Source organism: Sus scrofa, chromosome X, assembly GCF_054392235.1.
Source record: "Sus scrofa isolate SSC_HxYL_T2T_F1_AM1 chromosome X, Sscrofa_HxYL_maternal_Yorkshire_Landrace_v2.0, whole genome shotgun sequence".
In the NCBI taxonomy this organism is placed as follows: Eukaryota; Metazoa; Chordata; class Mammalia; order Artiodactyla; family Suidae; genus Sus; species Sus scrofa.
The window spans coordinates 134,491,783-134,506,401 of record NC_139401.1 but is presented as its reverse complement, the minus strand read 5'-3'; the positions used below and the strand labels follow the sequence as shown (position 1 = coordinate 134,506,401).

Below are 14,619 nucleotides of genomic sequence, written 5' to 3'. Positions count from 1 at the left end.
GTCGTCCCGAGCTGGCCTGCCCACGCCAAGCTGAGTGGGAAAGCTGAATCAGAGAGGAGGAGCGAGCGAGTCAGCCTTCTGGCTCATCGGGCAGCGCAGGTCCCCTGGGACACAGTAACCGCGCTGTGGGTGGGCACTTCCTCGGGGCTGAGCCCTGTGCTGGCCACTCAGAGGGGCGAACTGGGTCAGCCCACCAAGCTTCGGCCATGACGCCCGCGCCATCGCTGGAAGCTTGGCCACTTCCTGAGGGCCCAGAGGAGCCCGGCTCCACCTGCGCCGGAGCCCAGGGCCACGGAACAGCCCCTCCCCTGTCCTGTGGGGCACCCAGCCTGGGTCAGAGGGAGACTCCTTTGGGATCATCTTTGGGGGACAAAGGCGGGGGGTTTAGACGGGCGAGGGGCTGAGGCAGGGAGAGCCCCCGGGATCAGCAAAGAGGAAGAAAGGAAGGCAGGCCACACAGGACAGGACAGAACTCCCGAGATTAAAGGCGAAATGCATGGAGGGCAGGCCCGGGACAGGCGCCCTGGAGGAGACCAGGCATGCGGCCTGAGGGGCCCACTCACCCGGCCCGGCTGCTTTTAGTCTTTTCCGTGCTCAGCTTAGGGCTGGCATGCAGGCAGGGTCTAGAAGGTTCTGCCCGGGGGTAGGGGGGAGTCTGGGCCCAGACCCCTTTCCTGTGCATCCGTCAGACCTGGGGCACAGTAGCGGCCTGACCAAACCGCGGTGCCTGCCTGCAAGAAGCATCCAGGCCGGGCCCCCCAAAAAAGGGAGAGGCGGGAAAAGCAGGCTCCAGGTTGGGAGCTCCGGGTTTTTGTTTGGTTTTTTACTCTTTATTGGTGACATATTCCAGCCTGTCACCTGCCTGGCAGTAGAAAGACTAATAAGCCCGTGTGGCCTCCCCTCCAGTGCCCCGGGCACAACTGGGTACGAGAAAGAGGATACCAAGTATGGATAAACCTTGTGCTCCACCAAAGGCCAGTTGAAAAAGGCCACCCAGGGAGCTCCCATCGTGGCTCAGCGGAAGTGAATCTGACTAGCATCCATGAGGATGTGGGTTCCATCCCTGGCCTCTCTCAGTGAATGAGGGATTGGGCGTTGCCGTGAGCTGTGGCGTAGGTCGCAGACACAGTTCGGATCCTGTGTTGCTGCGGCTGTGGTGTAGGCCAGCAGCTGCAGCTCCGATTGGACCCCTAGCCTGGGACCCTCCACATGCCGTGGCTGTGGCCCTAAAAAGACCAAAAAAAAAAAAGAGAGAGAGAGAGAGAAAGAGAAAGAAAAAAAAAGGTGTTTCCTTAGGCCGGGGGAAGGGGTATGAGTTTTCTCTTTGAAGCGATGACACATTCTAAATTAATGATGCTGCTGCTGCATCCTCTGTGAAGAGACTAAATAAAAACTGTCAAACTGTACACGTCAAATAGGTGAATTGTGTGGTATGTAACTTATACCTTCATAAACTGTTTAAAACATTTTTTAATGAAAATAATGGTCACAAGGCCCGCCTGTTGCCCAGGGAGCCTTTACCGAGTTGCCTATGGAGTAAGGCCCCACCTGCCCTCGTGGCCCCAGCCCGCCCTCCCAGCGCCCTGCTCGGCTCGGGGGCCAGCGCCCTAGAGGTCCCAGCGGGCGTGGAAAGAGCCCGGGGAGACCCGCTCTGGGGGCTCTGAGCTCCGTGGGGAGGGGACCAGGCAGTCAGATTTCTGGTTTCCCCAGGGCCACGCATAGTGGCAGAGACTCAAGGAAGATGAGGGCTGTTATGGGTGGAAGGAGGCGCGCAGGGCCTGGAGGAGAGAGCCCCGGTGATTAGGCGGGAAGGCCGAGAGGTGGGCCAGGCACGCGCCTGGAGGGAGCTTTGGGGTGGCAGTGCTCTTCCCTGCTGTTGGGGGTGCATCTGGGGCAATATTTCCATAAATACGGTTCTTGTGCCTGGAAGGCTCTAGTGTCTGTGGTTTGCAGTCTGCAATAAGCCAGAACAGCACGGCCCAAGGCCCACTGAGTCACTCGGCTTGGCCCTCTAATTTGGGGGCCACTCCCAGACCAGCCAGGCAGCACCTCGGTCCTGCCTGCACCCCCCCCCAGGCCTCAGCTCCCTCTGCAGTGCAGGAGCAGCTTGGACCCTGGCTCAAGAAGCAGCCAAACTGCGCTGAAGTCGGCACGTCCCTGCCGGCCAGCGTCCTGCCCTCTGGCCTCTGCGGACTAGGAGGAGGCAGCTGGAGCCGGGAGGGCAGGCACGGGGCGCAAGGCAGGAAGGAAGAGCAGGCATTTCCTGAGGCCCCTGGGCCCCCGAGGAGCCCAGTGCACAGCTGTCTTAGCTCCACAAACGAGTGGCAGACAGAGCTGGCCCAGTGATTGGAGGTGGGAGAGGCAGAAGCCGGCCTCCAGCAGTGCGCACCCATGGGTGACTAGCACACTCTCCCAGCAGGCTCTGTACTTCTGGGACACCACTGGTCAGACTCCCCAGAGCCCCAGCCTGGACAGTTCCCCCAAGGGACTGCAGAGCGCTGGGTGATCTTGCAGGCACTGGCCTGCCCCTCAGCTCCGAAACCCCAGCAAGTCCCTCGGCAGAAGACCCTTCTCTTGCCTCTTGACCTGAGAAGGAGTCTGGAAGCCGGCCCTGGCTTTCCGGGAAAGTGTCCTGCCCGGGGGCCCACCGCTGCCCATGTCCTCAGCCCACACCGCTGGCCCCCTGCTCAGGGCAGCCAGCCCTTAGCTAGCTCCAGTCGGGTCACTGCCGCCCCCGCAACTCCCCAATGTCCAGTCCCTGGGGCCCCGAGCCAAGGGCAGGTGCTCCAAGGTAGCAGGGCAGGGATGGGAGGCAGGAAGGAGCAGGGACGAGCAGCCAGGATGCTTGGGAAGAGGAGGGCAGAAGAAGGAACGAGGGAAGGGAGCGGAGAGGTGGGGGAGGCAGGGTTGGGGAGCGGCCGTGGGGGCCACCGGGCAGGGTGTCCTGCTGGGTCCTGTAGGCCTGTGTGTGCAGAGGGGCCTGGAGTCAGCTGTGGCCCGTCCCCGCCACAGCTGGCCTGCAGCTGTTGGTGCCATGGCTTCAAAGCTAGAGCGGGAGCCCCAGGAGAGAAGCAGGGCACTGGAGGGCAGGCCTCAAGCCTCTGATCCCCTTTGGGCGCGAAACTCTACCTTTGGCGCAGGTCCCTCAGAGTAGGGCCTGGGAGCCTGGGAGGCGGCCCAACGGGCGGGGCTTCCAGAGACTCAGAGGGAGCCCGGGCAGAGGTGGCAGCAGCCGCGAGAGCTCCCCTCAAGCCCCAGCTCCAGCCTACCCAGCTGCTGGTCCCATAGGCCTCTGGGGCCTGGAAAGAGCAGCCGGCCCGGCCTGCAGGGCCCCTCTGCCGGCCCTTCCGGGGCCTTCCTGGCCTCCCTGCCCTGCTGTCTGGCTGGTCCCCTGCTCGTTCCCTGCTGCCTCCATCCCCCTGTCTGTCCTTCTGGGCTCCCCGCCTCGAGTGCTCCCACAGGGCTCTTGCATAGCCGGCCCAGAGAGGGGCATCGCTCACAGGCGCCCCCTTACGCCAGGATGATTTCCAAGGCAGGGACGCATCACGCACACAGCAAGGGCACTTCTTGAGCACGTGACCTGGCCTAGAACTCAGCCGAGATCTTGGAGAGGGCCCTCAAGGCCCCCAGGCGCTGCAGCCCCGGAACCCAAGCTGACCCCCCCCCCCCAATTTACAGCCCACTGGCACCTTTGTCCACCCCCCAGTCAGCAGCTTCAGAGGCTGAGCAGGCGCAGGGCAAGGGCCAGGCCCGCAGTCACTAGGGTGCAGCCCCGCCCACCTCGCTGGTCCCTGAGGCCAGAGTCCTGACATCCTGGAGCCCCGAGAGGAGGCAGGTGTCCCGTGTTTTCCGGGGACCCTCTGGATGCAGGGGGCGATTCCGGTAGAGGATCATATGCCACCAGGCTTGGGAGGGAGTCGAGCGGCCGGGGAGTGGACCAAGCCTTTGCTCTTTGGAAGTTTCCCAGTGCTGATGGCCGGGTCGGGCTGATGAAGCTGGCACTCTCCATGCCAGAGCTTTTTTTTGCCCTTCCCCCAGGACATAATGACACAGCGGCTCCCTGCCTCGGGGCCGCCAGGGCTGTAATTTCAGGGCTCGAAGGGGGCTCCGGGAGGCGAGGCCTGCGTCTAGCTATCTTTAGACAGGCACGGGCTGGGTGTGGCCAGACGAGGGGAGGTGGACAGGGGACTGTGCCACAGGGAGGCGTTCGTGGGCCGCTTGCAGAGCCACCGAGATACGGGGAGGCCATGAAGCACCCTGGGGCCCCGTGGTCTTCCCCTGGGGAAGGCCGGCCCTGGGAGGCAGGGCCCGGATCTGCCTACCCGCTGCAGGCCCGGGAGCCTCGGGTGGGGTCAGCAGGGGAGGGCAGCCAGCGTCTCCCAAACGGGCCCTGCCGACCCGCCGTGGTGGCACGGCTCCTCCTCGGGGCTGTTGCTCCTGGGGCCATGACGTGGGGTGTGAGGCAGGAGGAAGGCTGGGCACTGGCTGTGCGGAAGGCTAGGTAGTGAGCCTGCCGGCGGAGGGGGTGGTGGTAGGGGCGGCGGGCCCTCGGGTCGGGGCGCTGGGGACCAAGAGGGCCAGGTCGGCTGGAGAAGCATTTGGAGGCCGAGGGGCAGGACTCTGGGATTGTGGCTGAGAGGGGGCCCTGGTCCCCACTCTCTGCTCCTTGAACTCGTTTGCCTATGTCGCCGGGTCCTGGTCTTCTTCCCCCCAGTTCTACCCCCATCCCGTGAGGACCCGTGTCTCAATTCAGGGACCTGGGGTGTTGTCATCACCATCTCAGCCATCACCGTGCAGCGCTCTCGGATGCCCGGTGCTTCGTGGTTACGGACCGGGCCACACCCAGGGCTGCAGCTTGCGTTGGAGGCGGTCGCCCCCGGCAAGGAGGCACGAATGAGCAGAGGACACACGGTGGGGCCGTGGGTGGGCTCGGTCCTGCCGCCAGGTGTTGGCTGTACTGCACTTGCTCCTTGGGCTGAACGGGCAGGCATGCCCTGCTGCCACGGCCACCGGCCGGCTAGGACCAAAGGCCCTGGCCTCCAGCTGCCGCATCCTTGGGCCTGAGCTCCTGGCCCTCTTGGGGAGTCACCTGGGCCGGAGAGAGTGGTCCCAGGCACCTCCTTTCCTCGGCAGTCCTGCCCAACAGGGACGGGGAGATACAAAGGCCCGGTCCTCTTGTCCCAGCTCCGGACCAGCTGGGCTCCAGAGCACCCGTGGGCCCTGGCGGGGCCTGTGTCAGTGGTCACAGGCCAGCTTCCACCTGGGCCCACGCCTGCTCCTGTCCTCTGTCCCCCAGGTGGTGGCCTCAAGAGCCTCCTGGTAAACTTCCCGCAGGCTCCTCCTCGCCTCTGAGTCGGCCTCTAGCTTCCAGGGAGTTTAGGGCAGACACCCACTAGGGGCTCAGCAGGTCCCAGGAAGACCGCCACTGCCCACTTTGGGTTCGGCCCCCCTGACAGGGGCCACGAGGGCTGAGCACCCCCTGTCTCTCTGAAGTGGACTTAACCCGGGCAACCAACCCCCTGCGGGTGCCTGCCTCCTCGGTCCCCTGTCCCCCCTGCCACCGCTCCCCACAGCCAGGTGGCCCTCGTGTGTGGCCCTTCTCCTTCCAGGCTCTCCGGCTTCCGGCACACGGTTGAGAGGTAAGGTAAGGGCGGCCTGGGGGGCAGGGGTGCCCAGCCTGAACTTCCTGTGCTCCCCCAGGGCCCGACCTCTGGGGCTGCGCCGCGGGAAGGGGCTGGGGTTGGGGGCTGGGGCCAGGCGGCCAGGTTGGGGAGGAGGGTTCCTGAGAGCTGGGAAGCAGCGGGCCTTCCCCAAGGGGGCCAGTGCCTCCGGGGCTGCTGACCCCTGACCCAGTCCAAACAGGAAGGGCCGTATCTGTGGGCCCGGGCCCGGGAGGAGAAGGAATGCGGGGATGAGTCCAAAGCAAACACTCCGCCAGCTTCCCAGGCCTCTCCCTGCCCCCGCCAGAGTCTGGCCTTTTCTCTGCTGAGGACTCAGGGGCGGGGGGCAGGGGGCTGGCCATGGAAGGGGACCCGCGCAAGACTCACGGTTCCCAGGCCCAGACCCCAGCCCGAGGTGCCAGCCGGGCCAGGTTCTCTGCAGCGGGCACCAGTGGTCCTTCCGCCTCCCTGCAGCCCCGTCCAGCAGCATGGAAGGCCGGAGCCCGTCCCCGCATCCTCGATGCCTGGCGCTTGGCTGTCTCTCTGCCTCCACACTGCTGGTTGTGTGCCTCCCCGCCGCCTCCCTCCAGGGCCCTTGGGGGCCTCCAAAGATCCTACGTCACCACCCGGCATGGTTGATGGGTCCTGTCTTTGTGCTTGGCAGGGCAGAGCCCTCACGCTGAACCAGGCAGACTCGGGTCTGCCTTGGCCACCAGGCTGACAGTCAGCAACTCCAGGGGCTTGTGGCGGAGCTGCAGGCCACTTCGACCCTGGGCAGGGCAGCTGGGGGGTAGGGAGGCTCTGGGAGAAGGCTCCCGTCCCTGACTTTCTTAACCCCCCTGCTGAGGAAGCAGAGTGTCCAGGATGTGGGCTTTGGGGCCGCCACACACAGCCGAGGGCCAGCATGCACGGCTTAGGTCCAGGATGGTGGGGGGGAGGCTGGTGGAAGCGAGTGGGCTTGAAGGAGATGCATTTATTACGGTCGAGTCCAAACCAGTGCCTCGCCGGGCTGGGTCGGTTGCTCAGTGAGGGGGCCTCAGCAGTCAACGGGACGTGGGCGCATCTGAAGCAGCAGGGTCTTCTAGACCTTTCTCCCGGTGGTGCAAAGATCAAGTGGGGCGGGGCCCGCCCCCCCACCAGTCCCACAAGAGCAGGGGGCAGGGAAGGCGGGCGGGCTAGGCGCCCTCCCCCTCCCCCTCCCCCTGCTGCGGCCGGAGGACCACGCTGTGGTAGGCCCGGATGCAGGAGAAGGCGGTGGGTGGGATGCGGCGCCGGTCGATGAGGTTGTTCTCTAGGCGCGTGGAGATGAGGTTGGAGTCCTGGGCCACGCGTGTGTCACAGATGGAATTCAGGGGCACGTGTCTGTGGAGTGGGGGAGGGGTCAGGTGGAGCAGAGGAGCGAAGACCCCAGAAAGGGAGGCAGGAGTCAGTGAGGGGGCGGCTGGTTGTGTGCCTCCCCACTCGGGGTTCAGCCCGCGTTGCCCCTGCCCCGATTCAGCCGTCTGCAGCCCGCCCCCTTGGCCGCCCAGGCCTGTCAGGCACTGGGCACGGCCTGCTGGCAGGGCAGCCAAGATAGGCAGAAGGGGCGGTGGAGGACGGCCCCTGGTGCCACCCTCAGCCTCTGAGGCCCGTGGTGACCAGCCCTCAGGCTGGCAGTGGGGCGCAGGAGGGGAGAAGCGGGGACAGCGGCATGTGCGCTGGCGGGAGGCCCTACCTAATCTTGTTATGGCTCAGGCGCAGCACCTGCAGCGCCCTGAGGCCCAGGAGGCCTCGAGGGACAGCCTGCAGCTGGTTGTGGTCCAGCAGCAACTCAGCCAGGGAGGCCTGTAGGCCCAGGAAGGACGCTCCGTGGATGCCGTCGGCGCGCAGGCTGTTGTGGGACAGGTGCAGGAACTCCAGGCCCGGCTTCATGTGCGCGAACACGTAGCCGGGGATGCGCTCGATGCGGTTGTGGTGCAGGGTCAGGCGGCGGAGGCCCCGGGGCAGGAAGGAGGGCACGTGCACCAGCCGGTTGTAGGAGAGGTCGAGCGCCTCCAGCTTCCTGCCGGCCGGGCACACGGGCGCAGGGTGAGCTTGTGACGCCGGCAGGAGCCACAGCAACAGCTGCAGCCCCAAACTGGGGTCCCTGGTCCTTGCCCAAGAGGAGAGCGGGGGTTTGGCTCCAAAGGGCAGCTGCCACCCGGGCCCCCAACAGCTGGTGAGGGCCAGGCCCCGTCCACGGAGGCCAGGAGGAGGGCATCTGGGGCGCCGACTGCAGGGTGGCAAGGTGCCCACCCCTTTCCCTCCCTCCTAAACCCACACCTGCCAAAGGAAGCCGAAGCCCAGTGGCCTGTGGTCCGGGCAGGGAAAGAACTGCCACCTCCGCCTCACGACCCTCTCCTCTCCTTCCGCCCGAGCTGCTGCAGTGACAGTGCCAGATCCTTAACCCGCCGCACCACCAGGGAACTCCTGCAGCCCTCTCCTCTTGTCCCTACACTCTCTTGTCCCCAGGCTGAAGACGAGCAGAAGACAGACGGGGAGGGAGAGAAAACTAAGGCTCCTGGGGGGCAAGGCCGGGGGACCCCAAGAGATTGGGGAGGCGGGCATTGAGCCCAGGTGGCTCCATGGTAGGAGACCAAGAGCAGAAGGGGTGATGCTTGGAGAACAGGCCAGAGCAGGGAAAGCGGCTTCTCTCTGTGACATCCCCCAGCTTTTGTGGGCGGGATCAGTCCTTTGGCCTTGGGGTCGGCGCCGTCCTCGGCCCACGGTGGTGGGGGCTCCGGTGCCTCCCAAGCCTGCCGAGCCCGCAGCCCCTTCCCCGTCTACCAGCCAGAGGAACGCGGGGCGGCGCCGGCCGGGCTTGACTGGCCGCCAGCCCCCGGCCCAGGCCCCGTGGCGGGAGTGGAACAAGGCTGGCGGCCCCTCCCTGGGCTGCTGTCTGCTTTCCTTTGCCCCCTTGGCAAGAGGGGGAGAGGAAAAAGGAATAATTAAACCCAAACGTCCTGGTAACTTTTTCCTGGAACATGAGGATGCGGGGCGGGAGGCTCCGGTCCTGGGATTGGCAGGTCAGACGTCCACCCCTGCCTCCCCCGCCCACCCTGCCCGGCCTTGGTGGTGGTCTTCTGACCCCATAGATAGGACCTCCCGGGCCGTCATGCCAGCCAGCACCCGCCCCAGCCGTCCACACCAGATCACGGGGACGCCTCCTGGACCCTTCCTGCAGTGGGCTGACCAGTGGCCCCCACAAATAGGTCTTCCCGGGACCTGTGAATGTGACCTTATTTGGCAAAAAAGTCTTTGTCGATGTAAGTGAAGGATCTTGAGATGAAATCATCCTGGTGGAGGGTGGGCGGTAAATGCAGTGACAGTGTCCTTATAAGGGACGGAAGAGGAGAGACACAGACACAGAGGAGAAGCCAACCGAAGACGGAGGCAGAGATGGGAGGGAGGAGGCCACAAGCCAAGCAGCACCTGGAGCCACCAGAGCTGGAAGAGGCAGGAAGGACCCTTGCCTGGAGCCTTGGTTTTGGTTTTTGGTTTTTGTCTTTTTGCCTTTTTCTAAGGCCGCACCCGTGGCATATGGAGGTTCCCAGGCTGGGGGTCCAATCGGAGCTGCAGCTGCCGGCCTGCACCACAGCAACAGCCACGCGGGATCCGAGCCGCGTCTGCGACCTACACCCCAGCTCATGGCAACGCCGGATCCTCAACCCACTGAGCGAGGCCAGGGACGGAACCCACAACCTCATGGTTCCTAGTTGGATTCATTAACCACTGAGCCACGACGGGAACTCCGGAGCCTCGGTTTTGGACCTCTGGCCTCGTAACGCTTTGTGGTTCTTTGTTATGGCCGCCCCAGGAAACTCACTTGCCTCTTCCTGTGGCTGCTGTCTCTTCCGCGCCCCTCCTGCCCCTGTTGCTTCCTTGCTAAACCCAGCCCAGGGTGAGCTCTCAGCACCCAGGCTGCCCTCCAGGAATGGGCAGGGGCGGGAGGGACAGAGGGACATCTGGGAGGCGCCCCGGGCAGGGAGCCAGGTGACCGAGGTGACCCACCAGAGACCAGGCCCTGACTCTCTGGACTGCACGTGCCCACGGGGTGGAGCTCGGGCAGTGCCAGGGTGGCAGGCGACACTCACGGGAGATCGATCCAGGCACGGGGCGCCAGCCGGTCTTCCTGGAGCAGGTTGTTGCTGAGCACCAGCACGCTGAGGCTGCGGCTGCGGTTCAGGGTGCCCTCTGTCACCTCCTCAATGACGTTGGTGCCCAAGTGCAGCTCCTGGGGCCAGGGCGCGGGGTGAGGGGCCCACTCACCGCTCGCTGGCCCCCTGGCCAGGTTCCTGCTCTTTCTGGCCCGGCTCCCCACCCCCCTCCACCGGGTCCCACTGTCCCTGCTCCTCTCAGGGCCATGGCCAGCTGTGCAAAGGATCCCAGTGATACTGGCAAAACACGCCGACTCCTCAGAGCCCCACGAGACACAGGCTCAGAGAGCACTGCCAACACAGGGCCTCACTCGGCCCAGAGAAGGCATGCATCTTGCTCAGGGACACCCAGAGGGTCCAGGACAGTCCTTGAGGCTCAATGTTCAGCCTCTGGAAGGTTAGGACAGGTGGAGGTCTTTGGGGCTGAGACCTTGTGGGTTTAGTGTCCCCCATAGGCAGCTCTACCCACTGGCCTGGCCAGGGGCAGTAGATGCTCCCGGCTTTTGACCACAACTTTGCCTCTTATGGCCTTGGGGCTCCCAGATCACCTGCAGGGAGGCTGGCAGGCCGGACGGGATGGTCCGCAGCCGGTTCCGGTCCAGCCTCAGGTAGAGCAGGCTGCGTAGGGGCTGGAAGGCCAGCGGGGAGATATTCCCATCATGCAGCTGGTTCCCTTCCACCTCCAGCGTCAGCAGCTGTCCGAGCCCTGCAGGTGGTGACAGAAGGGCATGTGAGCTGCCCGTGGTAGCTCCACAGGCCCCCTGGCCCTAGAAGCCAGAGCCACTTTCCCAGGCTGGCGCTCCCTTCTCTGCCATCCAGCCAAGCTGCCCTGGGCAGACCCCCCCTCGCCCACACCTTTCCCCGGTCTCCAGGGCTGCTCAGCCCCTCTGGCCCCTGCCCCCCGCCAGGCCCGCCCACACCCCGGAAGCTGCTGCGCTGAAGGCCCTGCAGAAGGTTGTCGTTGAGTTTGAGCTCCTGCAGGGAGGCGGGCAGGGCAGGCACTGTGGACAGCGAGTTCCCATCCAGGTTCAGCCGCTTCAGCCGGGTCAGATTCTGGAAGGCGGGGGTGGGGGGAGAAGAGGGGATTGGGGTGCTGCTGGCAGGGACGAGGCCTTCTGGGCAGGGCTTTGGGCTCATCCTTCCCAGAGACACCCCTATTTGGTGGCATCGTGGCCTCATAGTTTCCGTTTAGACCAGGCCTGTCTGGGGGTTCCTGGAACCCCCTTTTTTTCCTCAGCTGTAGACCACGTCACCCCCAATCATAGAAACCCGCCGTGCTGGGTGTCTGCACGGCGTGCGCTCCAGGCCAGGCGGGAAGAGGAGCAGGGGCTCCCCGGGCCATCTCAGACCTGCCGCCGGCCCCCTGGGAGAGCAGGAGGAGGGGCTGCCTCGCACCTTGAAGGCCTGGGGGTGCAGGCCACGGGCGTCCAGCTTGTTTTTGCTCAAGTCCAGCCACTCCAGGTTGGGCAGTCCCAGGAACGTGTCAGCGGGGATCTTGGCAATTTCATTCTCTGCGCACACATGGGGCAGCCATTCTCCGGGGCCCTCGGTCCCTTCCCCCGCCACCCTGTAATGGGCCCTCGGTCCCCTCCTCCACATGGGCCTCTTCTCCCTGCCGCAGAGCCCCAGGCCTTCCCCTGTCATGGTGGGTGGTAGCCACAGTGGCCGAGGACCCACTAGAGAGGAGCCGGGGCACGTGGCCTTCTCACCCCTGCCATGGGAGTGGGTGTGAGAAAGGGGGGCCCCCCACCTGCCAGGTAGAGCGTGGTCAGGCCAGGGTCGTACAGGGCAGGGACGCGCTTCATCCTGACGTTGCCACAGGCGATGGTCGCCTGGGCCAGGAGGCAGGAGGCCGGCAGCGAGGGCATGGCCCGCTCTGCTGGGCTCAGGTCTGCCAGCCCACGGCCATGCCCTCGCCTGCTTCCAGGCCTTTTCCGCACATGACCTGTGGTTTCCGAGGTGCTACTGCCACCTCGGCCTCGGCTGCGGTCCTTCTTTTGACGGCCAGGTTGGTGGGAGGCCCCTGGAGGACGAGAGCCGCGACCTCAGCCTCGTTGGCCGGCTAGGCTGGAACAACAGGCCACGGGCCCCTTCCCTTGGCACCAGGGCAAAGGCCTCAACTGGGGCCTGAGGCTGAGGAAGGGGACCTGCCCTGGGAGGGTTGCCCTCTGTCCCCACAGGTGTTCAGCTTGGGCACACTGAGAGCAAGGTGGGGTCTCAGACTCGCAGCAGGTCCCATCGGCCCCTGGAGAACCCATCGGGGGCCGCCTGTCTCAGCCGCTCCTCACCTTTGGGGAGCCTCCCAGGCTTCAGGCCCCCTTTCCTGGCTTCCTGGCCTCCTTCCTGCCTGCCCTGGCCCTCCTCAGCCGCCACCGGCCCCTCTTGAGCTCGGTGGGGGGGCTTGGCAGACTGGCGCCTCGCTGGCCCAGCCCCAGTTGCCGTCGTGTTGTGGCCCCGCTCCTGCTGCCAGGCCTCTGCTGGTGTCGCCTTCCTCCGGGCCAGCCCCGATCTTGCCGGGGCCTTCCAGTGGGGGGCTGGGGGCTGGGTGGGGACTCCGTGGGCTCCCTCAGGCCTGTCCTGGCCGCCGTTCCCAGGGACTGGTTGAACTCGACCTGCAGAAGGAGCCGATGCGGGCTGGGGTGGCTGGGATCCCTGCACCGCTGGGGCAGCACTTCCCTCCCGAGTGGGGTTCAGCCGCGGCAGGCCCGCCTCCCTCCTTTGCTCGTTGCCCAGGCCTCACTTCTCCTTTTTCCTTCTTTCCTCAGGAGCTCTCAGCCTTCTGTCACCGACCCCCGAGGCCACCAAGTGTCGGAGGTTCCCTGGTCCCCGCCCTGCTTTCTCCTGGCCCCAGCCGGAGTGGGGGGCCGAGAGCAGGGGAGGGAGAGCAGAGAGAGCTCCATGTCATGAGCGGGCCGGGCCGCCCCGCCTGCCTCTCAGAGCTTCTGGGGCCCCTCCAGTCCCCTGGGGACAAGGCACAGATAGGTCTCTGGCTCGAGCTTCACCGGCCCTGGGGCCAAGAGCTGGGCCTGCTCCTGTGTCTCCCAGTGCCCTGTGGGTTCTTTCTGGCCAGGGAGGGGTGGGGACAGCCTCTGAGGAGGTGAAGGCGTCGCCACCACGTGGCACAGTTGCTTGTGGAGGTGGAAGCCCAGTGCCTGCTGGGGGTGGGGGGCGAGGCGAACCCAGGGGCCACTTGGAGGGGCTGTCAGCCACGGCAAAGGAGGGGCTGTAGCCCCCGGTCCTGCCCTCCGCCGCATGGTGGCCCCTCCCTAACTGGCACTGACCGTGGGGCTCCCTGCAGGTCCTGCTGTCTGAGCCCCCCCCCAACCCCTCGGCCGTTCCCATCCCACCTGGGGCTGGGGCGGGGCCACCGCGTGTGGTGCGAGGCCAAGGACACACTGCAGCCGGTCTGCTGGAGCCCCTCGTGCCACCCACTTCCGGCCTCCCACGCTTCTCCCAGTCGCCCCAGTAGGCCCTGGGCCGGCCAGCTCAGCTCCCCAACCAGCAAAGCCAGATCCATTCTTCCAGCTCCAGCAGCCCCTCCCAGGGGGCGTCTCCCCTCCCCTGCCCCCACCCTGAGCTCTCAGGGGTCCTTCCCAGCCCTGACCTATGCCCCCAAGAGACGTGCCAGGTAGGCAGCCATCCCTCTGCCTCAGCCTCTTCCTGCTGGGGCCGCCTACTCACCGTCGGGAGGCCCCGGCGGGCTGGGCGGCGGCAGCGGCAGGGGCAGGGTGGGCAGGCCTGTGGGCGTCGGCCGGTCCCCGGGCCCTCTCAGGCTCCAGCCCTTGGCCGGGGCGCCTCCAGCACAGCACCCCACCCAGAGAGCTAGGATGGGGAGCAGCGCCCTCTTCATGGCTACTCCGCACAGGCTGCCTAGGCTGGCGGAGGGGATGAAGAGCCGGGAGAGGTGGCAGCAGCGGCTGCGGCAGGAGGGGACACCAGCGGGGCGGCAAGCGACCGTCCTGCTCCCTGAGCTGCAGCGCCGGGAGCCTCCCCCGCCCGCCCCGGCCCTCCCCCAGGAAGGCTCCCCCCAACCGACACCGCCCCAGGCCTGGATCCCAACTACCCCCAAAGTCGCCTGCTCCCACCTGAGGAGAAAGAGAGATTGATTTTTTCTTGGCTCTTTCTCTGTGAGGCCTGCCTTCATTCTCCACTGGCCCCCATGAATGAGGCTTCTGTCTCTACACACAGTGGACCTGTGAGGCCCACCGCAGAGCAGGCCGCCCGCCCCAGGCTGCCAGGGCCCACCTCGGCGGCTGGGAAAGGAGACGGGCCGGGCCTCGCAAGTGGCAGGGCTCAGGGCCTCCTGGGTCCTCGGGAGAGGGGGCAGGTGCCTGGCCGCTTGGACGATGGTGTCTCTGGCCCCCTCTGGAACCTGCCAAGCCTGTGGGGGCTGTGGCAGCTGCCTTCTGGTCCAGAAGCCACGGGCCTCAGCTCTTCCGCATGCTGCCCGGCCCCCACTGAGGCCTGCAGAGCAGGTGGGGCCAGGGCTTGCAGTTTGGCCCCCGCTCCTCCTCCCAGCTCCCTGCCTACAGCTCGGGGGCTCCCTTTCCTCCAGGCCTCCACTTCCTCGTGTGGAACGTGGCGAGGGGCCACACATCCTGCCCGCCACCCCCCAGGTCCCCACCCCCACATGGCAGTGCGTGTGAACCAGCGCCTGCCTGGTTCTTTAGGGACTCTTGGCCTGGAGTGGCCTGGCAGGGGCTGGGTGTCTGAGCGCAGGCCCACGGCCGCCCTCGGAGGCCCCAGCCCCGGGCCCGGCTGTGGGAGCCGAGGGCGGGCGGGGG

General features: G+C 66.0%; 1 protein-coding gene across 2 annotated transcripts; it reads right to left on the bottom strand.

Annotated features, from left to right (window-relative positions):
* Nucleotides 1-6,613: 6,613 nt before the first annotated feature.
* On the bottom strand, nt 6,614-13,827 carry ECMX (extracellular matrix protein X-linked). Of its 2 annotated transcripts, none has more exons than XM_085008933.1 (9): nt 13,517-13,827; nt 12,124-12,447; nt 11,586-11,858; nt 11,231-11,346; nt 10,756-10,888; nt 10,384-10,541; nt 9,773-9,912; nt 7,375-7,701; nt 6,614-7,022 (listed from the first exon to the last, which is right to left on the bottom strand). In XM_085008933.1, exons 1-9 carry the CDS (start codon nt 13,683-13,685, stop codon nt 6,836-6,838), a joined length of 1,827 nt encoding a protein of 608 aa, XP_084865059.1. In that variant the 5' UTR covers nt 13,686-13,827; the 3' UTR covers nt 6,614-6,835. The 2 variants fall into 2 exon arrangements, with proteins under 2 accessions (XP_084865059.1, XP_084865060.1); XM_085008934.1 differs by lacking the exon at nt 13,517-13,827 and adding an exon at nt 12,576-12,702.
* Between the last annotated feature and the right edge of the window lie 792 nt (nt 13,828-14,619).

Excerpts from the sequence above, each read along its gene's own strand:
- ECMX (XM_085008933.1), bottom strand. The coding sequence starts at position 13,685 with ATGAAGAGGGCGCTGCTCCCCATCCTAGCTCTCTGGGTGGGGTGCTGT. Across the intron at positions 7,702-9,772 it reads CGTGCCTGGATCGATCTCCC|GAAGCTGGAGGCGCTCGACC; the intron begins GTGAGTGTCGCC and ends CCCGGCCGGCAG. Across the intron at positions 7,023-7,374 it reads CTGAGCCATAACAAGATTAG|ACACGTGCCCCTGAATTCCA; the intron begins GTAGGGCCTCCC and ends CCCACTCCACAG.